The sequence below is a fragment of the Crocodylus siamensis genome, chromosome 14, assembly GCF_052110815.1.
Source record: "Crocodylus siamensis isolate JL-2025a chromosome 14, ASM5211081v1, whole genome shotgun sequence".
NCBI classification, from domain to species: Eukaryota; Metazoa; Chordata; order Crocodylia; family Crocodylidae; genus Crocodylus; species Crocodylus siamensis.
This window is the reverse complement of record NC_143408.1, coordinates 685833-709483: the sequence shown is the minus strand read 5'-3', so window position 1 is coordinate 709483 and position 23651 is coordinate 685833. Positions and strand designations below refer to the sequence as shown.

The 23651-nt window shown below is 62.8% G+C and overlaps 3 protein-coding genes and 1 long non-coding RNA gene across 13 annotated transcripts in view; 1 reads left to right on the top strand and 3 right to left on the bottom strand.

The window, feature by feature from the left end:
* Positions 1–330: 330 nt before the first annotated feature.
* IFI30 (IFI30 lysosomal thiol reductase) lies at positions 331–4765 on the bottom strand. 4 transcript variants are annotated; one of them, XM_090026983.1, is made up of 7 exons: positions 4316–4765; positions 2293–2478; positions 2018–2092; positions 1804–1917; positions 1385–1537; positions 1182–1250; positions 331–958 (listed from the first exon to the last, which is right to left on the bottom strand). In XM_090026983.1, the coding sequence occupies exons 1-7, from the start codon at positions 4763–4765 to the stop codon at positions 881–883; spliced, it is 1125 nt and encodes a 374-aa protein (XP_089883109.1). In that variant the 3' UTR covers positions 331–880. The 4 variants fall into 4 exon arrangements, with proteins under 4 accessions (XP_089883109.1, XP_089883110.1, XP_089883111.1 ...); XM_090026984.1 differs by having other exon boundaries at positions 1822–1917; XM_090026985.1 differs by lacking the exon at positions 4316–4765 and adding an exon at positions 2931–3108.
* PIK3R2 (phosphoinositide-3-kinase regulatory subunit 2) lies at positions 4762–17110 on the bottom strand. 2 transcript variants are annotated; one of them, XM_090026958.1, is made up of 16 exons: positions 17067–17110; positions 10773–11415; positions 9572–9664; positions 9185–9247; positions 8517–8648; positions 8171–8372; positions 8001–8086; positions 7644–7749; positions 7367–7465; positions 7032–7212; positions 6657–6782; positions 6286–6428; positions 6006–6182; positions 5766–5837; positions 5273–5443; positions 4762–4954 (listed from the first exon to the last, which is right to left on the bottom strand). In XM_090026958.1, exons 2-16 carry the CDS (start codon positions 11110–11112, stop codon positions 4762–4764), a joined length of 2184 nt encoding a protein of 727 aa, XP_089883084.1. In that variant the 5' UTR covers positions 11113–11415; positions 17067–17110. The 2 variants fall into 2 exon arrangements, with proteins under 2 accessions (XP_089883084.1, XP_089883085.1); XM_090026959.1 differs by lacking the exon at positions 17067–17110 and adding an exon at positions 12988–13089.
* Positions 17109–19326, top strand: LOC149853042 (uncharacterized). Its single transcript, XR_016439117.1, has 2 exons — positions 17109–18241; positions 18328–19326. It is a non-coding gene; the product is annotated as an uncharacterized LOC149853042 (long non-coding RNA).
* Positions 18617–23651, bottom strand: part of MAST3 (microtubule associated serine/threonine kinase 3) — a 34390-nt gene continuing 29355 nt past the window's right edge. For all 6 annotated transcript variants that reach the window (XM_090026940.1, XM_090026936.1, XM_090026941.1 and 3 more), the window contains one exon: positions 18617–23503. In XM_090026940.1, the coding sequence (XP_089883066.1) occupies positions 22269–23503 (1235 nt within the window). In that variant the 3' untranslated portion in view covers positions 18617–22268. The remainder of the gene's footprint in view (positions 23504–23651) is intronic.

Genomic DNA, 23651 nt, shown 5'->3' with positions numbered 1-23651 from the left:
GGCAGCCTGCCCCCGCAAGATGGTCAAGGTGGGGGGCAGGGTGTTGCTCGTTGGGGGCAGAGGCGGGGCATGCTCCCGTTTTTGTGGTTGGGGGGTGGTGGCTCTGTTGTAGGTTCAGGACATGAGTCCTTTCATGGTGGGGAGGGGCATGGCCCCGTGACGGGGGGTTGGGGCATTATGACCCCCCCTATGCTGTGTTTGCAGGGTGGGGGGGAAGCTGGCCTCTGGTGCCCCCACCCAGTCTCCCTGCTCACACCCCTGTCCTCCCTCTGCCCCGCGGGGCAGAAGTGGGGGCAGCGCCTAGCTGGGAGCAGGACACGGAGGCAGGGAGCAGCGCAGGGCTCAGCTTTATTGAGGGACGGCCGCAGCCGGACCGGTTCTGGGGTGTGCCGGGTACACGGCGCCCACCTCCGCCCTCGGCTTGCAACAGGAGCCGATCGGCGCGCGGAGCCGCGCGACCGGTTTGCGGGGGGGCTGCAGCAGCTTTGCATGAGTAGCAGGGGCGGGGGGGCACGCGTGGCAGGCGGGAAGCGCGGCTCAGCAGGCAGGGGCGCAGGGCGCAGAGGTAGCGGCCCGGAGGCACGTCCCCTGCATGCCGCTCTGCCCCTCCCCCAGCCCCTCTTGGGGCTTGCGCTGCAAGCGGAGGGGGACATGGCAGAGGCGGAGCAGCGGGAGGCCAGCTTCCTCCTGAGCGAGCGGTTGCTCTGCAGCACGCGCGGCAGCGTGTCCCCCTGCACCCGTCTCACTCCCGCCCCTGCGCTGGGCAGGGGCCTCGGCCCACACCCGGCCTGGTGCCAGCCGGAGCCCGCGGGCTGCAGCCTGGGGCCATGCCCGCGGTGCGCAGCGCCGGTGGGTGGGCAGGGAGCGCCTGGTGCGGGCATCACTTCAGGCAGTGCGACACCAGCTTCAGCGCAGCTGGACCAGGCCCAGAGCTTTGGCAGGCGTCCGGCTTCGGTCCCTGCAAGGAGAAGGGGGGTCAGGCAGCCCAGGACAGGGGCTGCAGCCTGCGGTTTGCACCGGGCGCCTCCCGCCCACGGGCACCAAAGGCCCTGCCCTGCCCTGCCCTGCCCCACCTCACGCTGGTCCTGGAGGTGCCCAGTGTGCAGCCAGGAGCGAGGGACAGCCTTTGCCCTGCCTGTTCCCCCCCGCCAAGCCGCAGGACAGCAGGTACGGGCACTCACCGTGTACAGCTCACAGACCAGGTTGAAGAGCGCGCTCTGGGCCTGGGCCTGCAGGGCATCCGTGTGCTTCTGCGTCGGAGAGACAAGGGGCCGTCAGGGCGACAGCATGGGCCGAGAGCCCCAGCTCCCTGCCCACAAACTGAACACAAGCCTCCCCCAGCGCTAGCCCAGCCCCCACACCGGGGTCAGGGCAGCCGTCCTACCCCGTTGACCACGATCCAGGGCACGTAGCTGTGGGGCGGCTGGAGGGCATCTGTCCGCTGGGCGTTGTCGTGCATCAGCTTGATGCCCTGGTCTCCCTTCACGCAGGCCATGATGTCGGACAGGTTGACGGTGGGCGCGTAGACCTGCAGGCACTGAGCGCGGCCGGGGCGGGGGTCAGGGCAGGGAGCGGGCCCCCGGCCCGCCGTGCCCTTCCCCAGCGCCCAGCACGAGGGCAGGCGGCGCCTGGGCCACGCTCAGCCCGGGGCGGGCGCAGGCAGCGCAAGGCCCCACGGGCCGGCAGTGCTCAGGGAGGCATCCCCATGCCGTGGGCTTGGCCCGCAGTAGCCCCGGACTCCGCCCTCGCTGGGGCACTGCCAGGCAGGACGGGGCGGGGAACGGCGCCAGGCACCGCGCTCACCCCCCGGCCCCGACCTACAGCGCCGAGGTTGCCGGTCACGGACGAGCCCGACTCCATGCAGAAGATGGTGAGGAAGTAGACGTCGAAGTCCTGCAGCACGTCCATGAGGCAGGCCTGGGGAGCAGGCCGGGGTCAGCACGGCCAGGGCCAGGGCCAGGGCCCGGGCCGGGCCGGGCCGGCCCCCCCCCCCCCCCCCGACCAGCGCCGGGCTCACCTCCATCATGTTGCCCAGGCACTCCTCCGCGCCGTGCTGGCACTCGAACTGCCAGCGCCCGCTCACGTTCCGCTCCTGCAAGGGCAGCCGCTCAGCGCCGCGCCCCGCGCCCGCCTGCGCCCCGCGCCCCGCCGCGCCCGCGCCCGCCTGCGCCCCGCACCCCGCCGCGCCCGCGCCTACCTGCGCCCTGCACCCCGCACCCCGCGCCCCGCGCCTACCTGCGCCCCGCGCCCGCCTGCGCCCCGCACCCCGCGCCCCGCCGCGCCCGCGCCTACCTGCGCGTTGCCGTAGGGCACCAGCGTGATGTTGAGGACGTCGTAGAGCATCACCCAGGTGGGGAAGAGCTGCGCGGCCAGGAACTGGCGGCAGCCGGGGCACAGGCTCTCGTAGTACAGGCTCAGCTGCACGGGCGGCGCGGGCGCGGGGCCGGGGCGGCGCGGGCCGAGGCACGGCTGCTCCACCTGCGCGGCGCGGCGCGGCCGTGAGCGGGGGGCGGGGGGCGCGGGGCGCGGAGCCGCCCCGCCCCGCCCTGCCCCCCCAGGGGAAGTGAAACCGGCGGCGGGGCTTTCCTGCAGCTGCGGCGGGGCCGGTGGCCGGGACTTCCCGGGGGACTTCCCGGGCGGGGGGCTCCGGGCCTCGGGGCGCCGCCGTCCCGCAGGGCTGGGGGCCCGCAAGGCCGGGCTGAGGCTGCGGGGACCCCGCGCCCTGCCCCTGCCCCCGTCCCCGCCCGGGCGCGCGGAGAAAGCAGAAGTGAAGATACCGCCGGCGGCGCGGGGCGGCCGGGCCGGGCACAGCCCGCTCGGCCCCGGACCCGGGGCACAGCCCGCTCGGCCTCCCCCCCGCCCCCGCCGCCCGCCCGCCGGGCAGGAGCCGGCCCCAGCGCCCCGCGCCGCCCCGCGCCCGCCCGTCGCACCTGGCAGGCGGCCGCCCCGCGGCGGGAGCTGCACCAGAGCCCCGGCGGGACGGCGCAGGCGGGCGGCGCGCCCCGCACCGCGGGCCCCAGGGCCGCCAGCAGCGGCAGCAGCGCGGGCAGCAGCGCGGAGCGGGCCATGGCGGGGCTGGGGCGCCCGGGCCGGCCCGCCCCGGGCCTTAAGGTGCGCGGGGCCGGGCCGGCCCGCCCCGGGGGCGGAGGCTGCTGGAGCCCGGCCCCGGCCCCGGCCGCTTCCCCTTTCCAGAGCCCCGGCCCCGGCCCCGGCCCCCACCCGACGCGACCCGCGGGACGCAGGAGCCGAGCCTCGAGCTGGCAGCGCTGTTTATTCGCCGCTCCAGCCCCGACAGCGGCCCCGGCAGCGGGAGCAGAGCCCCCCGTGCCGCCGCCCCGGGCTCCAGCTCCACCAGCCTTTTCTGCCCCACTCTGCAGCAGGAGGGCAAGCGGGGACCAGCCACTGCCCCACAAGTCGGCCAAGCCCCTGGCTGGAGCTGCGGCCCTGGCCCTGGCCCTGGCCCGGCTGAGCAAAGGGCAGATCACAAGTAGCCGATTCCGAAGAGCAGCGCCCGCGCCCTGGGCTGGCCCCGCTACCAGGGAGGGATGCACTGCTGCAGCCCCCGGCTGCCTGAGAGCAGCCCACAGCCGTGAGGCGGAAGGCGGCCCAGGGGGAAAGCAGGCACAGCCAGGGTACAGGGGGAGGGCCTGGGTGCAGCAGGCCAGCACAGCCACAGCTCTGAACTAGAGAGCAGGGTGCAGACGCAGCCCTGGGCACAACCACAAGTGCCCAGGGACACAGTGCAAGGGCTGCATGAGCACAGGGGCACAGCCTGTCACCGCACCACCTGGAGGAGGCCCAACTTGGGCCACGGTTGCACAGGGGTGAGGAAAAGAGCGTGTGCAAATGCACACATGAAAACCATCTGCCCCTGGCACTGCTAGGGCCCCAGCAGTGATATCGGCCATGCAACCAAGCGAGCCCAGGCAGGCATGCAGCAGCAGCAGCAGGCAGCCAGGACAGTATGCTCAAGCCCACAACAGTGACACCACATGCAGCCCTGGCTTGCCATCGAACCCACCCGAGCCAAGGGACGCAGGCGATCCCACGCTCCAGCTGCAAGGCTCCTTCCCCTCCCCTCCAGCACAGCCCATCCCCCGATGCGCTACAGCAGCAGCGAAGCGCAAGCACCCGGCTCCTCACGCAGGGAACACAACCCGAGGCGGCCCCAGGACGCAGGTCAGAGCAACGAGCACCTCCTAGACCCACCCTGCAGCCAGGAGCCGGGGGTTGCAGAGCTCCAACCCCCCCATCTACTGCACTGGGCTCCAGGGGGGCATCCCAGCCCAGCGCCCCTTCCCCTGCCAGGTCTCACCAGGGCAAGAGCACAGGGCCTGGGCCCCAGAGCCACCCCCAGCAGTACTGTCAAGTGCTTCGTATACGTAGTGTGAGGTCCAGCAGGTCCGCTGCCGTGTGCCAGGCCCAGAGGCGCCAGCCGAGCCCGTGCCCACCATGTCCAGCTCCAGCTGCCTCCTGCTGCCCTCTTCCCGCAGGACCTGGCCGCAGCCAGGCTTGCCTTGCCACAGCCCAGATGTTTGTTCGTGCTACCCAGGGCAAGCAGCTCATCGCAGAACGATTCTGTCCACAGGCCGCGGCGCGCTCCGACAGGTGATGGGGCTCCCCAAGCCGACAGCCCATCTGCCCACGTGCAGTGGGGGGCAGCCGCTGACCGGAAGGGGCGCTGGAAAGGGGTCGCGGAGCACGACAGGGCATCTGTCCAGGGCGTGAAAGTCCAGGGCCGGGAAGGTCTTAGTAGGCAACTCATCTGGCTGGCGGGGGGGCAAGGACAGGGTGGGCCAGGGTGACGTTCAGGGAGTCATTGTGCTGCACCAGCGACGTGTGCTTGTAGTGCAGGACCAGGTCCTTGAGGGAGGCGTAGAGGTTGTAGGGCTCCGCGAAGCCGAAGCCAGTCGCTGTCTTGTAGATCACGCAGTGCTTGGTGTCCCCGTCCACCCTGTTGGGAAACCAGCGCCATCACCGCGGCTGCCATGGCCCGGTATGGATGTGCCCACCCCTGCCCTGGATACCAGATGCTCACCTGGCACCCTGTTACTCCCAGCTGCCTCCAGCAGCCCAGGGAGGGTGGTGCTAGCACCCACCTGGGCTGCCCTCTCCAGCGAGAGGCCGCTGGGCGCAGAGGCAAGAAGGGCTGCCCAGCTGGGGCCGAGACACTGCCAGCCCCACCCCATGCATCCCCCACCGCCACAGGGCCGCAGCCCTGCAAGGGGGTGTGTGGGGAGGGAGCGTTTGCATACGCATGTGCAGTACTCACACCACAGAGCAGGCGTAGCAGCCCTTCTGGCTGCTCTCGCGGATGAGGAAGGTGCCGTCACGCTTGCCGCACAGCATCTCCTCCGCCTGCACCCGGTTGATCTTGCCCACGTACCATGTCCGCTCCTCGTGGTGCGGCAGCTCCTCCTCGTCATCCATCATGGAGTACAGGCTGCAGGCCGAGCCGGCAAGACCCATCAGGGCCTCACCCCAGCACGTGCTGCTGTGGGCTCTGCAGCTGCTGCCCCCACTGGGGCTCAGCTCTTCACCCTCAGCCCCTGCCCCAGGCCACAGCCACAGGACCTCAGGCACAGAGAGGACTTGCCCACCCCGTAGGGCAGAGCTGGGAATGCCAGGGCACAACTGCGCTGCAACCCCAAGCCTGGCCTGCGCCAGGACTGGTGACTGGGAGCCCTGCACAGCTCCCGTGACACCCAGGCGATGCCACACACGCCTGCCCACCCCAGCATGCGGCGGAAGCAAGGGAGACTCACTCCTCAGTCTCATTCTTGATGCCCAGCCACTCATTGATCTTCTTCTGCCGGGCCCCCTTCTGCGTCAGCCACCTGGGAAGGAGAAGGGTGCCTGAGCCATGTGCCGGCAGGGTGGCTGTGGCTCTGTGGCCTGCATCCTGCCTATGTTGCCCAGCAGAGGGCAGCAGGGCCTGGTATGGGGTCCCCAGCCCAGTGGGAGCCTGCCCCGCACAGGAGCAGGGCAACAGCTGGGACACCTACACCAGGTACTGGTCACGAAGCTTGCGCAGCTGCAGGAGATCGGGCTTGAGGCTGTTCATGCGCTTGTCTATCTCGCGGTTCTCCACCGCCTGCTTCTTCAGGTCCTGCTCCAGCTTCATCTTGCTGTCGTGGATCTCTGTAATGCGTGACTTCAGCTTCTCCGAGTTCATCAGGATGCTGTGAGCAGGGGGCAAGGTGAGGGGTGGGCAGGCCAGGGGGTCCCTGTGCCTGTGTGCTGGAGCTGACAGCCGTGTCCACATGCTCCGGGGAGGGCACTCACCGCTGCACCTCCTTCTCATTGCCCTCGCGCCGAAAGCGCTCAATGTACTCCTTGCTGCATTTCTCCTGTGTCTGGCACTGCTCCTCAAAGATCTTGATGGTTTCGTTGAAGGCCTCGATCGCCGTCCGCTTCATCTGCAGCTCCTGGGGGCAGCAAGGGCAGCACGGCTTGCCCCAGCAGCCATGTTGCCCCCGTAACACCCCACCCAGGCAAATGGTGTAGTGCCTCCGTAGCCCCTCCAGGCCTCAGCTATGTCCTCTCAGCTCTAAGCCCCATCACAGCACCAGACCTCTGCCAGGGCTGGGAGGGTGCCTCACTGCGAGCCACACTGGGCGAGACGGGGCCTCGGGAGCTGGGCAGCGCTGTGGTACCTGCGAGGTGCGCGTGTACTCTTCATACAGCAGGTCATACTCGCGGCTCTTATCCTGGTACTGCTGGTGATAGACCTTCAGCTGCTCCCCAACTGCCTCCACGCTGTCCTCCTTCACCACCTGGTCCTGCCGCCAAACGGGCCCAGAGAGATGTCAGAGCCTGGCACGGCCACCGGCCCTCAGCCGCATCCCACATCCTGACCAGGCCAGGGAGGCTGAAGACACCCCATCCCTCTCGTTGCCTGCTGCTCGTGCTCCCAGGCCAGGAGGAGCTCGGTCAGGCCACTGTGACCCCAGCCACCGCAGTGCAGTACGGCTCAGGCCCCGAGCCGGCCCTGGAAACACGCGGCGCCCCGACCCTGGCCCCAGCCACACCTGCTGGTACTTGGAGATGGGGTAGAGCAGTCTGGTGTCCAGCTTGGCGTTGTACTGCGCCAGCGACTCGTGCCGGTAATGAGTGATCAGCTCCACCACCGAGCCGAAGGTGAGCGGCTCAGAGAAGCCGTACCTCCCCTCCCGGTGGAAGATCTTGATCAGTTTGTTGTTGCCACCTTTCCTGGTGAGCACAGGCAGTAGGCATGACTCACCGCCCCGGGGGTCCCAGCCCCAGGCCCCCCCACCAGCCCTCCCTGTGCAGGGCAGCAGAGGACAGAGGGGCCTGGAGCAGCTGGTGGCCCCCACAGCATCCCCCCCCAACCAGCTGCACATACCTAAGCGTGAGTGTGTACTCGCCCTGGATCTTGCTGGAGGCGTCGCGGACCAGGAAGGTGCCATCTGGCATGTCCCGCAGCTTCTCGTTCACCTCCTCCCTGCACAGATGGAGCTGGTGATGCCTGCCCAGGGCTGCGCCCCGGCTCTCCCACGCTGCATCACAGGGCACACACGTGTGCATGTGCACGTGCGCTGAGGGACCCAGGACAGGGCTGAGGGAGGCCAGCCCCTCCCAACTGCTGGTTCAGAGCGTGGCACAGCCCTGGCACCCGTTACCTGGAGATGTCACCCCAGTACCACTCGGCCTCTTGCAGGGTTGCACTGCTGCCGTTGGCCAGGCCGGCCACACCAGGCTTTGGCTTCGGTGGCTTCGGAGGCAGGGCTGTGACGGGGGCCACGATCAGGCTCTGTAATCCTGCACCCGCCCATCCGGGGAGCAGTCTTGCCCCCAGGGGCATCCACCCATGGTACCACTCCCACTCCAGGGGCAGGCATGCCTGAGCCACACCAGCAGGATGCCACGTGAGACGGGCCAGGCATCTGTGCCCGCTTACACCGTGGCCTTCCCCCAGCCTGGGGCCGCCCCTGCAGCTCGAGTGCCACAAGGAAGCGCAAATGGCACGACTCTGGTACCTGGGGGCAGCTGCTCCGGCTCCAACTCCGTCGCTTGCAGAAGCCTCTCCAGGAACACGGCAGAGAAGTCGGGGCTCAGCTCTGAGCTGCAGGGAGAGAAGCAGGGTTGGCGCCTTCTCCGCATGCAGGCGCCCTCCCACGGGCCCAGGAGCTGGCAGCCCGCCACATACCTGGCACCAGGCAGCCGGAGCAGCAGCGGGCCAAAAAGCTCACCCAGGACCCGGGGATGGAGGCCGTTGCTGTCGGCCTGCTGGGACACCTTCGCCAGGTGCCGGAGCAGGAACTGCAGGGTGAGCATGTTCTGCAGCGGGACTGCGGGAGGCTCCAGCACCAGCAGCAGCTGCTTCTGGCAGGCCTCGAGCTGGGGGATCTCTGTGGAAGGGCAAGGCATGCTGGAGGGCAGGGCCAGGGCTGCTAGAGGCATCTCCAGGGCTGGACATGTGGGCTGTGCCCAGCTCAATGCTTCCATGCTCCCGTGCCTGCCAGGCCCCTGCCCCCAGCTGGGACAGCCCTCACCTTGCAGCACATGGAGGATGTCACCATGCACGCATGCCGGCACCACAGGGGCGGGCAAGTCCTGCAGGTAGCTCCGCAGCGCCTCGCCCAGGCTGCGCACGTCCAGCAGCTCCAGGTCGCCCAGCACCCCATCTGCAGGGAGCATGGATGCCTTAGGCAGGCTCAAGCGTGGCAACCCTGGCAGGGCCCTGCGCACGCAGGCCTCAGAGCGGCTGCCCCGAGCTCTCCCCCAGCAGCACTGGCCCCCACATGGGTGCAGCTCGCAGCGGTGAATGGTGATGCCTTCTGGGACTCCTGCCCTGCCAGCTCCCTCTGCCCCCGCCCACATGGGACGCCCAGCCCAGCTCCACCATGACAAGCAGCTCAGCAGGAGTGTGGGCACTGGAGGGGCAGGGAGCTGGGAGGAGACCGGTCCCAGCACAGAAGCCATGTTTCACTCCCCCCAGCGCCATCCTCCTTTGGCACAAAAGCAGCCCCCTCCTCCCCCTCGAGGATGACCCTTGTGGGTCCCCTCTGGTGCCCCAGTGGGACAGGGCAGGTGGGCAGGTCCCCAGGGAGACGGTGGGCAGGGCTCGGCCAGGCGGGACCCTGCTGCTGCCGGTGCTGCCACCCCAACCTCACCCATCTGAACAGCCCCGAGCGCCTCCCGGCCGTGCTCTGGCTCTTACCCGTTTTCAGCGCTTGTCGCGGCTCCGAACCAGACGGCCGGTACAGCATCTCACTGTCCAAACCTGGGGAGCAAGCATGAGATGGCGGCATGCACACGGGAGGGACCCAGCCGCCCCCCTCGGTGCCCCCACGGGGGCTGGCAGCCTGGGAACGAGGCCCCGTGCGCTGCCCCGGCCGGACGATGGCTGCAGCAGCCCGGGCGCTAGCGCTGGCCATGCCAGCTGACCAAGCCAGAACAGGACCACCAGCCCGTGGGGATGACAGCAGCCGCCCCCACGCTGCCTGCCGCTCCTGGGTGCGGGGCGCAGCAGCAAAGGGGTTAAGCGTGACCAGCCTGGGGCAGCCACACTGTTAACCCTTTGCTCCCTGAGGACCAGCCCCCTCACCTTTCTTCTCAATGGCTTCCACAAGCCGGGCCAGCAGTGGGGGCGCAATGTCCGGCGGGGAGAACTGCTCCGTCAGGTCTGGGAGGAGAGAGACTGGGGGGGCAATGGGAGGAGGGTTAACGCTGGCCCTGCCGCTCGCTGAGGCGCTGGTCACTGACTGAGCGCAGCCCAGGCTGCGTCTGCACCTGCACGGAGGGCGCTGCTGCATGCTGTGGGGCACGTTCTGGGCACATCCACCCTGCCCAGCCCGTGAGCATCGCTGCAAAGCAACAGGCTGGTGCTGGAAGAGTTAACGCTGGCTCGGCTGGGGGGCGCTGGGGGGGCTAGCCCTGGGGGATTAGCCCCGGGCTCACACAGAAACAGCCCCATCAGCAAAGTTCTGCCGGCAGCTGGCTGAGGATCAGAGAGACGCATGCGGGAACAGAGCCCATGCCTGGCAGCATCTGAGGCAGGCCCTGAGCCTGGTCCCATGGGGGTCTGTGGCCCCCTTAACCAAGGCAAGCTCCCTCCAAAGCTGAACTCATCCCTGCAGAAAGCAGAGCAGAACTGCGAGCTGCCTTGGGGCTGCTCTGCCGAGCCCAGGGCCGCAGGGAGGGAAGTGCTGGGCTGGGACGTCAGCCGCCGGGCCCGGGGGAGCGGGAACCGGCAGCTCCCAGCCTGACCCCGCTGGCAGGGCCCGGGAGGAAGCAAACAGCGCGGCTTCCCCACGTGACCGGGCCTGGAATGTGCTGCTCCAGCAGCTGCCGCGGCCTGGCTTCCCCCGGGCAGCCCCCAGCCGAGCCCCCGGCCTGCGGACCGGCGGGCGGAGGGGCTGGCACGCTGCGGCAGGCCAGGCCAGGAGAGGCAGAGCCAGGCTGCGCCCCCCTGCCCACGCCAGCCGCCCGGAGAGGAGCTGTGGGCACGTGGCTCTGCCGTCCGCGCTGCCCCTCCCGCGGCATCCCAGACGCAGGGCCGGGGCGCCAGGGCCAGCCCCACGTTCCTCGCTCGAGGTCAGCTGCCAGCGATACAGCCCAGCCCCAGCCCGCCGCACCTGAGCCGGGGAAACCGCCCCCGCTGCCTTTGCCCCTTGGCTCCCCAGCCCACAGATACGGCCTGCGCAGCGACACGTCAGCAGGTCGGGAGCTGCAGAGAGCGCGCGCCGGCAGGACAGGAGCCCCGGCGTCCCGCCTGCTGCTCCGGCCCCCCCGGCAGCCCAGCTCACCTTGCTCCAGCGGCTCCGGCAGGCGGGACGTGCCGGCCCCTGGCGTAGCCGGCAGAGGCCTCTGCACTCGGGGCCTGTGGGAGGGCAGCGAGATCTTGACCGGCCCCACGTACTCCACATAGGTGCCGGGGAAGTCGCCCTTCTGCTTGGTGCGCTCGTTCACCCCCAAGATCCACCCGATCTGCTTGGGCACCTGCTCGTCCCCGTCCTTGAAGCCCAGGGCCTGCAGGGCCCCTCGGCTCACGACCAGGACGTCTCCGGGGAGCAGGTCAATGTCCTCCTCGCGCTCCTTGCGGTAGGGGTAGAGGGCGCGGTACTGGAACCCGTCGGCGCTGCCCATCGTGGCTGCGGCGGGGAGAGCCTGGCGCGGGGCCGGGCAGGGGGCTCACACGCAGCACGGCCCCGTCAGCCAGACGAGAGACGCCCAGCCCCGGCGCAGAAGTGCAGCCCCTTTCCTCAGCTTGAAGCCACGGTTCAGCCAGACGATGGAGCAGAGGGAGAAGGCAACGCGCATAATCCAGCGCTGGTGGGCAGGCCTCCAGTGGCCACAGCACGGCGCGGGGGCTTCAAAATCTGCAGGGCAAGAGCACCACGCAGGGCAGGCCACGCATGGTGCTGGTCACTGCTTCCCTCTGCCCAGAGCCTGGAGGGGGGCAGACAAGGCTGTTAGGTCATGGGGGTCCGTGCTCGGGGCAGCGTGGCCCACCCCGGCCGGCAGACGCATGGGCCAGAGCCCGCACCACGAGCCCGGCACTGCCAGGCGACGGGACTGTGGAGTTTACCCTCTCAGAGCTGCGCAGCTGCCCGGGCCCTGCCTCTCCGCCCTGATCACAATCAGCTCTGACTCTCTGCCGCTGCCAGACGGAGCAGAGCTGGTTCGACTCGTTCACCGCCCCGTCTCCTGCTCGGTGCGTCCCCATCTTTACGCAGCCACACGCACCCCCGATCCAAGGGATGGTGGAACCAGGACAGGAGACGGAAACCCCTTTTACGTCCCTGGTTAAACCGACTGCACCTGAGCATCTTTACGCTACCCCCTTCCTAGCACAGGGCTCCAGGGAACCTGCTCAAGTCGCAGACTGCGGCTGGATGCACGTGAGCTTGCTCAGGAAGCCACGGGAGCCCCACGTGGGAGGGCCAGGGCTCGCCGGCCACGCTGGGGCTGCAAGGGCCCTGGGCGGAGGGGACCGGCTGGCTGGAGGCAGCTACCGGGCACGCAGCCCGCGCGCAGCCAGCTCTGGCTGTGCCGGGAGGGCAGCCACGGAGCCAAACTCGTCACCAGGCAGATCTGCAGCTCCGAGCCAGGCCCCACCTCGGACACACGACTTCACTGCCCACAGCCTGGGCAGATGTGGGTCAGCGCTGGAGGGCTGCCCCTCGCCCCAGCACGAGTCTGCAGGGCCGGGGGGCATCCCGAGGATGCGGGGCCTGGGGGGCTGAGGCGGCTCCCGCTGCTCCCCTGCACAGCCCGCTCCAGCAAAGCCCCGGCAGGAGGGAGCGTGCACGCACTGGGGGAGCAAGGCAGGGCCCCGCCAGGACCAACTCACGGCGCCTCGCCCCACAGCTTGGGGACAGATGTCTGTCCCAACCACGCAGCCCTGGGCACTCCCAGCCAGCCCCATCCGGGCTCACAACCCACCCTCCACGCAGGGGCGGGAGGAGAGCGCCAGCGTGACAAAGCCGTTGCCAGAAAGCAGCTGCTGTCCCACGGCAGCAGCGGGCCCAGCAGATCTGCCCGGAAGACGCGTCCGACCCTGGAGGCCGCTCCAGCGGCCGGAGGGGGCTGCTTTGAACCAGAGCTTTGCCGCAAGGGACAGGCCTAAGGGCGCAACCCCCGGGGCCTGCAGCCCTGCCACCACCCCGCAGCAGACCCCAGGCACCCCAGAAGGCAAGGGCTCCCCCGCAGCGGGTGGGAGCTCGGCGCTCAGCTCCGCCCCCCGCGGACGGAGCACACGCAATTCACAGCCGCCCACCAGCTCCCCACGTCCAAACACACTTTTTTTTTTTTTTTTTTTAAAAGAACCCGTTTTAAATCCAACCTGAAGCTATGACAACCCCAGGGCTCAGCCCGCTGCAGGCTTTAAATAGCAAACGCCTTCTGCGAGGTCTAAATAAGCAGGAGCGTGCTGGTTTCTAATTAGACAGTCAGGGGGAAACGTTTTCTGGAGTCCAAATCTGGGTTTATAAACGTCCCGATACCACGTCCTGCACTCACCGCTGTGCTATTCCGGTGTCTTCCGAATGGAGCAAATGCCAGACCTCCCCCGTTTCTGAATGCAAGCAGCTTTCAGTTCGGGGCACCAAAGAGCTTTTGGCTTAATTTCTTCTGAAATCAGTAAAGCAGAGGAAATATTTCCTGTGCATGGACCAGCCCACTGGGCGCTAGGAACGGGGGAGCTGGAGGAGGGACAATGAGGCAGGCGAGGACGAGGTCTGCCCGTGCAGAGGCCCTGGCGAGTTTGGGGGCTCAGAGTCTCAATTTTGGGGGTAAAGGGGAAGAGATTGGCACCAAACCTGCGTGACGCTGCTGACAAGTGAACCAGGCATCTGGCTGCGCTGGCTGGTGATGGTGCCCAGACACCAGCCCTCAGTTCATTGCCCTCCATTAATAACACCACGAAAGAAAGCTCAAAGTGCGGTTCCCTTCGCTCACAGACGGTTTCTACCACTCACGAGCTCTTTCAAGGCGCTGCCGTGCTGCTCGTGAGTTCATCGTGTGCCTGCCCAAATCGAGAAGAAATCAGTTCAATGCACAACGTGTCGCTCGCCACCAATGTGATCCAGGACACCACGACGAAAAAGCCAAAGGCGCAGCAAGGCGCTAAATGCCTGGAGGACGCAGGGCCGGACAGAGCGCATCCTCCCGGCTGGCGGGCGCCATGTCACGGGAAGGCGGCGTGCCACAGAAACCAGCACCCGACAATCGCTGCACCGAGCGCTGGGAGCCCATGCGCCCCGGTCAGACCCGCAGGCGCAGGGACAACAGGACTACAACGGAGGATTTCACTCTATCCGCGCTGGCCCCAAGGGACGCGACCAGCTGCCCCCACGGACCGTGCCGGCGAGTGCCCGACTCGGGCCGCAGATTCCCAGCCCTTGGAGGGGCTGCAGCAGCAAGCTCAACTCCGGCCGGCACCGCTCCCTGCGGCAGTGTCATTCGGGGCCCCTGGGAAAAGGCCCGAGGTACAAATGGCCAGCGTGCTCCGGCTCTCACACATGCTGCTGCAGGAAGTACCATGGGCCAGTTAAAAGGACGGTCTTGCCTGTAGCGTCACACTCTGCGCACAGAGGCCAAGCCCGGGACATGGACATCTGGCCACGGCTGCCGCATCGGCATCCTCACGGAGGCTGTGTGTGCAGACAGCAGCCCAGCACATGCCAGCCCTGCCCAGGTGCAATGAAGACCTGGCCTTGGACTGCAGCCTCTTTGGGAGAGGATACATCTTCTCATCACATCCATAAAGCACCTAACACCGCAGGGACCTACGCAGACCCTGCGGCTTCACGCCCAACAAACTCCGACACCGAGCAGGGCTGGCGTAGAAGGGAGCTCTGGGCGCCATCTCTTGCAAGGGCTTCCTTTGGACGTCTCCCATCCCAGCACCAGCCAGGCCCAGCCCTGCTGAGCTCAGGAGGCAGCAAGACCCTGGTGCAAAGAGCCAAGCAGCAACGTGCAAAGGACACAATTACAGGGAAGAACATGTCTGAGCAAGATCCAAGACAGGCTGAAGGCAAGCACTCCCAGACGGACAGGGCCAGGGGAGGAGCCAGGCGGCATGCAATGCAGGCATGCACAGGGACCCGGCAGGGCTGGAATCTGCCCCATTTACCGGTTCCTGCAGAGGTGTCGCATGTGACAAATGTCCCCAGGCAGCTGGAGCAACTCGCTCCCACATTCAGAGCATCTTCCTCGCAGGCCTGGTTTCCTCCAAGGCTCATCTCAGGTGTAAAGCAGCTAACTGCACTTTGGGCACTGCCCTCATCGGCTTGACTCCAAGGCCAAGAAAGAAGTAGCCTTAACCGCTCTTCTGGAGCAGGTCTTTGCCTGCAGGTACGCAACCTGCTCCCCACATACCCGAAACGTGCAGAGATTTGGGGTGGGGAGGGAAGGGGGAAGTATTAAAACGTTCTATTTCCATAGTCATAGAAATTAAGGGCTGGAAGGGTCCTCACACGTCCAACCCCCCTACTCCTGGTAGGAAAACTGCTGAGATCAAATAATCCCAGTAACATTTACTGTCATTGCTTTGTCCCAAGAACCAAATCTGGGGTCAGAGCAATTGGGGCCGCATCACTGCTGACACAACCGTGACGCTGGCAGCGGGAACTACAATATCACCGTGCAACACGTCCACTTCTTTCCCCCGCTTGGGGTTCATCTTCCGCTGCCCAACTGCATTGATGCCAAGCAGCAGCTCCAAATCCGCAAAGCAGTAAAGGTGCCCCAATATCACAAATAACCTCTCTCCTCATTAACATGCATCAGTCTTTTAACAGCACTGGCTCCAATTCAGCTGCTCGGTGCAGTCCTGGATTCTCCCCCGTCTGCAGCTTCTCTCCCCATCCAGAGCTTTTGGCCAACAAGAAAGAACCAGCCGTGGACGGAGAGATCCACCGCTGGTGCGAGAGCAGGAGCAGGATGTCCTCTGGGGTTATCAACAAGGGTTTGGGACGCAGTCAAGTGCCGGAGAGGCCGAAGCGCACGCAGGGAGAACAGGAGGTGCTGGCACAGCCTCCAGCTCAGGCAGGAGGGGCCGGGTGCATGTGCCCCATGTCAGAGCCCAAATAGCAGAGGACAGCACAAGCAAACCAGCCCTGCAGGAGAGACAACGGGGAAGCTGGCAACTGCCGTGCGGGCCAAGGAGCTCTTGGGGACGGAGAGGCCCAACTTCAGCTCACGCGGGGCCGGGGCCAGCAGGAAAGAGCCGTCCAGCCTGTATCAACTCAGCTGCCTCCACCCTGAGCTCCTGCAGCCAGTCACAGAGCAAGCTCCTCGCGGCTCTGAGCACTACTCTAAACACGGAGGGACAAAGTGAGCTGCATGCGCTGCTGGGGAGCAGAGGCAGCTCCTGGCCAGCCGGGAAGAACCAGGCGTGGCAGCTCCCCGCACCCAGCCATCTCCACGACAGCCTCAGTGCCACCCTTGGCCACCAAAGCCTGCACGACGGGAACCCCGGGGGCAAAGCACCGCAGCAGCTCTGCAGCCAGGCCCTCGCACGTGGGAGCCCGCGCTCGCAGGCTGGGGCTTGGGGACAAGAGGAGCTGCTCTACACCCCGTGCATCGGCTCAGACGTCCATCCGGTGGCACCGCATACGCCCACAACCACCCCAGCAGCAGCGCAGGGTTCTGGCCTCCAACCTCCCGGGAACATGCATGCGTGCAACAGCCCTCCTGCTAACGTGAGCAGGGGCAGGGTGGCCCCATGCGCTAGGAGCTGCCCTGGCTCCAGAGACAGGCAGGCCTGCAGACCACACGTGCTGGCAGAGCCGATGCCGACCACAGGCCAAGGAGAAGCTCTCGTCCTGCAGGAACCCACCGCCTGTGCTCTGCCCCTGCCACGAGGGCGCATGTCAGCCTGCAAAGAGGCTGCCCCGCTATCAGGCCCGAGGGGCTGCGGCCAGCCTGCAGGGAGCCAGACCGCACCAGGGCCACGCACAGGCCGCCTGGCTTGGCTCAGCCCAGATGCTTCTCTGCACTCATTAGGCCTCAATGGCTCAGCCCACGGGGCTACTTTTGCACCAAAGCAATGCTCTCTTGCTGCCCCCACTCCCCAGTGCACAGTGTGCAATGACCCCCACCCCCCATGGATGCAATGCTTCCCCCCCGCCCCAGCGGACAGGGTGCAATGCCCCTCCCCGCATGGATGCAATGCTTCCCCCACCCACCCCAGGGCACAGGGTGCAATACCCCTCCTCAACCCCCCCAGTGCACAGGGTGCAACCTCCCCTCCCCTCCCCCCCATGCATGGGGTGCAACGCTCCCCTCCCCTCTTCTTCCTCCCCCCCATGCAAGGGGTGCAATACCCTTCTCTCCCCCCGACCCATGCACAGGGTGCAATGCCCCCCTCAACCCCCAGGGTGCAACCTCTCCTCCCCTCCCCCCGCGCATGGGGTGCAATACTCCCCTCCATGCACAGGGTGCAACGCCCGTTCCGCCGCCCCCCACAGCCCCGCTACACAGCGTGCAATGCTCCCCCCACCCCGGTGCACGGGATGCAATACTCCCTCCCCCTCTCCACACCCCACTCGTGCACGGGTCCGGGGTGCAGTGCTCCCCGCGGGCCCGGGACCCACCGCTCCGCCAGCCCCATCGGCCCGCCGCCGCCGCCGCCGCCGCCGCCGCCGCCAGCACCAGGCTCAACCCTCGGGCTCCAGCCTGGCCACGCCGGAAGCGCCCGAGTCGCTGTCCGGAAGCGCCCGAGCGCTGGCGAAAGCGCCCGAACGTCTCGGAAGCGAGGCGAGGCCGCGAGCTCCGCCGAGCGCCGGGGCCGACTGGGCGGGGCATCGAGACCTCCCGAGTCGGCACGGAACCACCCGAGCGCTCCCCCGGCCACCATGACGTCATTCATTCCCCTATATTTATATTGGAGTGAAAAATCATCTTTGCCTTGTTTCCGACCAGTTGAACTCGAGCCAGCGCCTGGCCCAAGACCCCTCAGGCCTCGAGGCCCAACGTTGGCGGCCGGGCCCCGCAGGCCTCTCCTGGCAGCGCTGCCAGCCTCGTTCGTGAGGGAGGGCAGAGGGCAAGGTCAGCCCTGGGGAGGGGGATGGAGGGCGGCAGGCCTTCTCTCGGGGGAATGACAACAAACAACCGAAGAGGAACAGGAGGGGAGTATTTAGGGTGCGCCAACTCCTCCGTTTGCTTGACGCCGCCGGTTTAGTGGTGCGGGGGCAGCTCTGGCTGCGAGCCAGCTGGCCCAGGGCGTAGCACCGCCTCAGGACGCGCGTCAGGATTGTATCCAAGAAGCCAAGAGGCGAGGAATCCCCTTCGAGCTGGTTCACCCAAGAAACGTCCCTGGGTGAAAGGAGCTTCATTCACCTCTGGGAAGTGAAGCCAATGCCGGCATCTGCTGGTGGACCACAACCAGTTCAAATGACCGGGGCGGCTGCTGTAGGTCACAAGCATCTTGGGATCCTCCTCACACCCGGTAGCCTCCTTCGTTCGCCTGCTTCTACGAGAGACCAGACTGAGCTGTGCCTGTTGGACTGGGAGTGAGAACCACTGTGTTTTCTGCTACTTTGTTTTAAAAAGTACTGGCACAAGGCAGGCTTGGTTTCCCACTGGGCAGTCAGTCATTTTCTAGGCATGAAATCACAAGAGCAGGAGGAACCAGACACCAGTCACCTTGCATGTCATTGCCTTTACAGCTGCCTTAGGGGGGTAAGATTGGTTAAGGGAATGCAGGAAAAATACCCCAAAAAATCAAATAAAAAAATGATTCTTGAAAGTGTCTGCTCCAGTTGTGGAGGTAAGTTACTCACTTAACAGAGGGCAATGAATTTTCATTCCAAGTCAAGGAACAAGTTTAATGCCACATGATTTTTTTCTAAATAGATTCATGAGACCCATCTTCAGTACAATACAGGAAGACCAGGTCCTGTTTTTTTTAAGACACTTTCCATAAAAATCCAATCTCCGCAATTAGAAGTTCTACTTTTACAAAACAGTTCTGTCATCACTGGTTTATTGAGATCCAGTAAGGAGATGCTAATTTCTTCGTGCTAAACTTCTTGAGCAGGCCAAGGAAGCAAGCAGGCGACCAATCTTAAGAGGGACTTGGGAAAAGGAGACAACCAATCCTGAAGAAATAGGGTTACAACAGAGAGCAAGTTTGGCGACAGTCTTTTGGAAGCAAAGACATTTTATTCTGTATCATTATCTGGGACAGAATTATTTTATTCACTAAGCCCCAGGAGCAGAAAACATTTCTGCGCCTCGATAGGCCGATGAGACAGAATCAATGCATGCTTTTGGTCACCAGCTTAAGTGTTTGCTTGTTGTGTGGGCCTATAAGCATCAGCTATAAGGATTTACAACTATAAGGATCAACACGGGAGCAGCAGTTAATTTAAATGGCCTTACGTGAACTGCACAAAGAAAAAGAAAACATTCAAAACAAAAAAGCAAGGTCACAAGATACTTCTGAGCGTGGGGCAGGAAAATGCATCACTTCACGGTGAGACCTGTGCTACAGAACAGCACAGACTTTAGTATTATACAAAAAAAAAATACCACTTTGACAATTGTGCACATGGCTACATATCATTGTAATACAAACTGTACAAGGCGGGGAATATAAATAAGTGCATTTTGACATAAAAGTCCAATACTCTCACTGTCAGTTTCTCCAAACACTGCAATTAAAAAAAGTACACATGCATTATCAAATGTAAACATTTACATCATATAAAACATTAGAAAGGCTGGGAAATGCCAGCAGGACTCTTACTTCATACAAAATCAGTTAGCGCAAAAGGAAAAGCAAATTTAGAAATTCCATTTAAAGTGGTCTTAAGAAACACGGAGCGGAGTTTGTCAGGACGTTAGCTGAAACACTCAGCCTGTTCAGCCAGGAGCGGCTGTGAGATGTCTGCATGCCCTGAAAGTGGTTTCTGGAAACCAGTTTTATGTAGAACACGGCAGAGGAACGGCAAGCTGACAACAGAAACAGTTAATGCTTCTATCAAAATACTGAAATGCAACCCAGAGAAGGAGGGAAATGGATGAAGAAATTCCAGTTGTGCTTTCGTTAGCTCAGCCTCCGACAACATTTCAGAGAAGATAGCCTATCTGATTCATTTATCTGGACTCATAACTATTTAATTTCTCTCTTTAAAAGGGAAAAAAAGCATTAAAACCTCTAATGAAACCCTTTCTATACATAAAAAACTAATCCCATTTAAAAGAAAGTTGCCAGAATTTTCTTTAATCAAATTGTTTGCAAGTGAGCAGTAACACCACTTTTCACCAGGCTCAGAGAAACCCACCCTTGACTGAGCTTTGAGATCTGACAGATCTTGCAAACCTCCAGCTTACCTACCTATCTTATCTTATTTGCAAGCCCATTGTTCACCCAAGGCCTGAAGAAAGATTTCAGAGGACAGGAACAGGCAGTGCAGTCACTGCTGCCATCCTTACTAGTGTTATACAAAGACCCTGCTAGACTGGGATGATGTAGTTGGGGCTGGTCCTGCTTGGAGCAGGGGGTTGCACTAGATGTGACCTCCTGAGGTCCCTTCCCACCCTCATTGTCTATGATTTTTAAAGAAGGATGTTCATAAGCCCCCTTTACAAAACCCCATCATTAATACCAAAGTATAGGATCGTCACCTGGACCTCTGAAAGTGCACCCAGGGCAGCCTTCGGCAGTCTAAGCACTGAGAATTGTTTTGCTTTCTTGTCTTTAAAAAAAAAATGAGGGGGGGAACCCTCTAAATGGAAAGGAAAAAGTCAAATGCTAAGCTAATGATAATCTGGCAAACTTAACTATAGAGAAAAACTACCCCGGCAGCAGGCACTGCCCTATTCTCCTGGGGGCCGCTGCCCAGAGCCCAGCTATATGGAGCAGGGCAAGAACACACATGCGGCAAGTGAGGAAACTGCAGGGGAAACCGTTATGGTTTGCTTTACTGGGGCAAGGTCTGGATGAGGAATGGGGGAAGAGGTTACAGAGGCTTTCTGAAATGCAAAGGGGCTAAGTGTGCAACTGCTGCCAGGGAAGGTGATGCTAAAGGCTTCTTTCCTTCTTGGTTTCCTGTCGCAGTAAAATGCTTTGGGACATGCTCTCGCCCAGTCAGGTTGACAGGTTTCTCTGCTCTGCTGCGGTACAGGGGCGTGCTGCAATGGGACCAGGAACCACCTGGGAAACAGGAGTAGTTAAACCCAGGTGAAAGCCAGCTAGAGGTACTTGAACCTAGTGGGTCATTAAGCAGGTCCAGCCTGTGGGCAGGATCTGGAGCCTCTTTCTGTAAAGCACATCCTGGAGATGGGCAAAACAGTCCTCATGTGCTGCAGTCTCACGGCAAAGGAGGAAGCATCATTTCTGATCACACTCAGACTCTAGTTCTAACAGTGGCCTTTTTCCATGGGGCTGTTGTTCAGAGTACCCGCAGCTGTGTACTTCCAGAGCCCGCTGCCCGCTCTGCTGCTGAGGAAGCATCTGTGGATTCCAGCATAATCAATCCTGGAGTGACTGATGAACATGGGCATGAGGCCCATCCCATCCAACCCAGGCCTTTCTGGAGCCTGATCCCTAAGGCATCTCCTTTTGCCCAGAGCAGGACATAAACCTTGGCTGAAAGAGACAAATGCCAGCTCTTCTGCTTGGGACTCCAGAACCGCGAGACAGGTCTGATGAGCATTGCGGTCTGAGTCTCTTGCTTAAGGGAAGACTAGCTAACACCGAAGGGGAGGGAGTGCCTCACCTCCGTCTGCAAACCCCCTGCCTGAGCTAGAGCAGCAGCATCAGGAGGCCCCAAATAGGGCTAAAAAAGTTGCAGGGAGGGGCAAAGTAGATAACAGTGACCTCAGCACCAGGCAACCCTATTACTGCTGGGAACCAATTTTGTCCGAGTGGATTTACAAACCATTACAGTTCAAACTTCCTTCGCTTTCTTCCCAACCAACCACACTGAACAAAGGGAAAATTATGCTCAACTCCGAGGCATCTGGAATTGGCCACTGGAGAGAACAGGGCACTGAATTAGATGGACGTCTAGTCTGTGCCAGGACAGCACTGCCTACACTCCTGTCACCAGCATAAAGCACTTTTTCCTTCAGTGGAGACCAGCTTTTCTAGGAAGGGGGAAAGAAAATACCTGCCTGCATGATCAGAGCCCCAGCACAACAAACCCTGACCCATGCTTAACAGCTCAGCCCCACACCATTCCCTTTGGGCCTTACCACCTGAAGTCAAATTAATAGCAAGGGCAAAAAGTGGTTCTCAGAAGTGTCAGAAAACAAACAGTGCCCGTCAGGGATGGGACTATGAAACACTTGGAAAACAACTGTGATTCTCTCTCTAGCACAGGTCAGGGGAGCCCCCCTGGACAGATCTCACTATTCCTCCTCTTAGCTTATAAAAGTAATAAATTAGTTCCGAAGATTTGGATCCAGTCCTATTTACAAAAGCCCTCAAACCTGTCACAAAAATGCCGTTACCACAAAAAAACCAAAAACCTGCCATTGCTCTACAAAAATATGGACATCTTTCTAGTTAGTACAAAAAGCCTTTTATAAGTACAGTCATTGGGTCATACTCACACCCCACTGGGGATGACATTAAAACTGTTTCGGCTGCACATGGTCTCACAGAGGTAAAAGTCCAACACACGGGGTACAGAAGGAAGAGTGCAGCACAACTGGGCGGTGTGCCAGTCTCTGACATGGATGTGCTTCTGTGAAATCTCATCCCCCGCGGAGTCCGCGCAGAGCTGAAACCCTCTCACCTTGGTACATGTTCATGTGTAGCCAGGTTTTTCCTTAAGCCCTGGCAATTACTCATCCTTGGCTTTTTTGTGAGTGCGATCGTGCAATTCTTGTTGGCCTGCTTTGGGCATCCCAGCATCTGTGCACTCATGTTCCTGGATCCCAGTGGTCTCCCACAACAGCAGCCCAGAAGAGGCTTGGGTTGGCCGAGGGGAGCCCACCGCTTCCTCATCACTACAGGCCCTGTGCAAGGGCTCAGCAGCTGGTGAGGGCTCTTGCCACGCACTGAGCTCTCTCTGCTCCCTGCTGTCTCTCCGCTGGGAGGAGACACTCTTGTATTCCACTGCTGTAGTCCCATCTGTTTGCTCAGTGTAAACCCTGGCCATCAGCTGGATGGGATAAGACGCTTGGCACTCCCACTCAGCAGCATTAGTCTCCTGTTCATCGCTCTCTGACCCTTGAACTGCTATCTGGGGCACCTGTGTGGGCTTCTGCTCTGGTTTGGGAGGCTCTGAAGAGCCCCCCGACACTGAACACTGCCTGGTCTCCACCCAGGAAGCTGTGTGAGGAACACGTCTCCACAGCACGCACTCGCTGTTCTGCTTGGGCTCTGCTTTCACGCTATCCTCGCTGACTGGCAGCAGCTCAGGCTCATCAAAACTCACTTCTTGGACAGCCTCTTGCTTCTTAAATGAGTCCCGGCGCTCCGACAGGTTCAGCCTCCTCATAATGACAAGCTCCTGGTCTCGGTCATGCCTCTCCCCTGGCCAGTCCCTCAGCCGGGGGTTCCCCGAGTAGGCCCCTGCACCATGCTCCCCAAGCAGAGCCTGGACAGGACTCTCACCCCCTCCCAGCTCCTCCCCTGCCCCATCACTAGGAGGCATTTCCAGTGTGAGCTTCCGACTGCTGACCGTTTTCTTTTCTGCCATGTAGCTGACTATTTTCTCTGCTGACTGGACTCGCTTTAGCAGAGGGGACCTGGGGCCTTCAGCACTCCTGGGCCGAGACACTTGCCTAACAATGGTGGGGGGAGACAGCGTCTTGCCTTGGAAGGAGTGAACATTTCTGGTGTAACTGGGCAATGGTGATGGAGACCTCTGGGGAGAAGGTGGCTGCGGGACCGAGGCGGGGGTACATGCAAGAGGGGATGGGGGGATGCTGCTGGTGGACTTCCGGCGCCCCACCTTGTAGCGCTGACCGCTGAGCTTCGGTGCTAGCCCGTGCAGAGAGCTTGGTCTGATGTGTCCCGCGGGAGAGGTGGGAGTGCTGGAGGAGGGGGACGTGCTCTGTGGGGAGACAGCATCTGCCAGAGAGAAAAGAACAATATGCTTGGTTAAGATACCGTGTTCACATTGCTGAGGATGCCGCGGGGCCGGGACCAGATGCGCGTCAGAAATTCCAGCATCAGCCTGAGGAAGAGCAGACCTCAGCCAGACTGCAGCTAACTCAGG

Bases quoted from the DNA above. Each gene is read 5' to 3' on its own strand.
- IFI30 (XM_090026983.1), bottom strand. From the start codon at position 4,765: ATGAGTTGCCTACTAAGACCTTCCCGGCCCTGGACTTTCACGCCCTGG. The intron at 2,479-4,315 runs GTGAGACCTGGC...CGCGCCGCGCAG, and splicing joins GGCCCTGTGCTCTTGCCCTG to GTGGAGCAGCCGTGCCTCGG. The intron at 959-1,181 runs GTGAGTGCCCGT...TTCTCCTTGCAG, and splicing joins TGGTCTGTGAGCTGTACACG to GGACCGAAGCCGGACGCCTG.
- PIK3R2 (XM_090026958.1), bottom strand. From the start codon at position 11,112: ATGGGCAGCGCCGACGGGTTCCAGTACCGCGCCCTCTACCCCTACCGC. The intron at 6,183-6,285 runs GTGAGTGCCCTC...CCCTGCTCACAG, and splicing joins AATGAGAAGGAGGTGCAGCG to CATCCTGATGAACTCGGAGA. The intron at 4,955-5,272 runs GTGAGTACTGCA...GTTTCCCAACAG, and splicing joins TGCTACGCCTGCTCTGTGGT to GGTGGACGGGGACACCAAGC.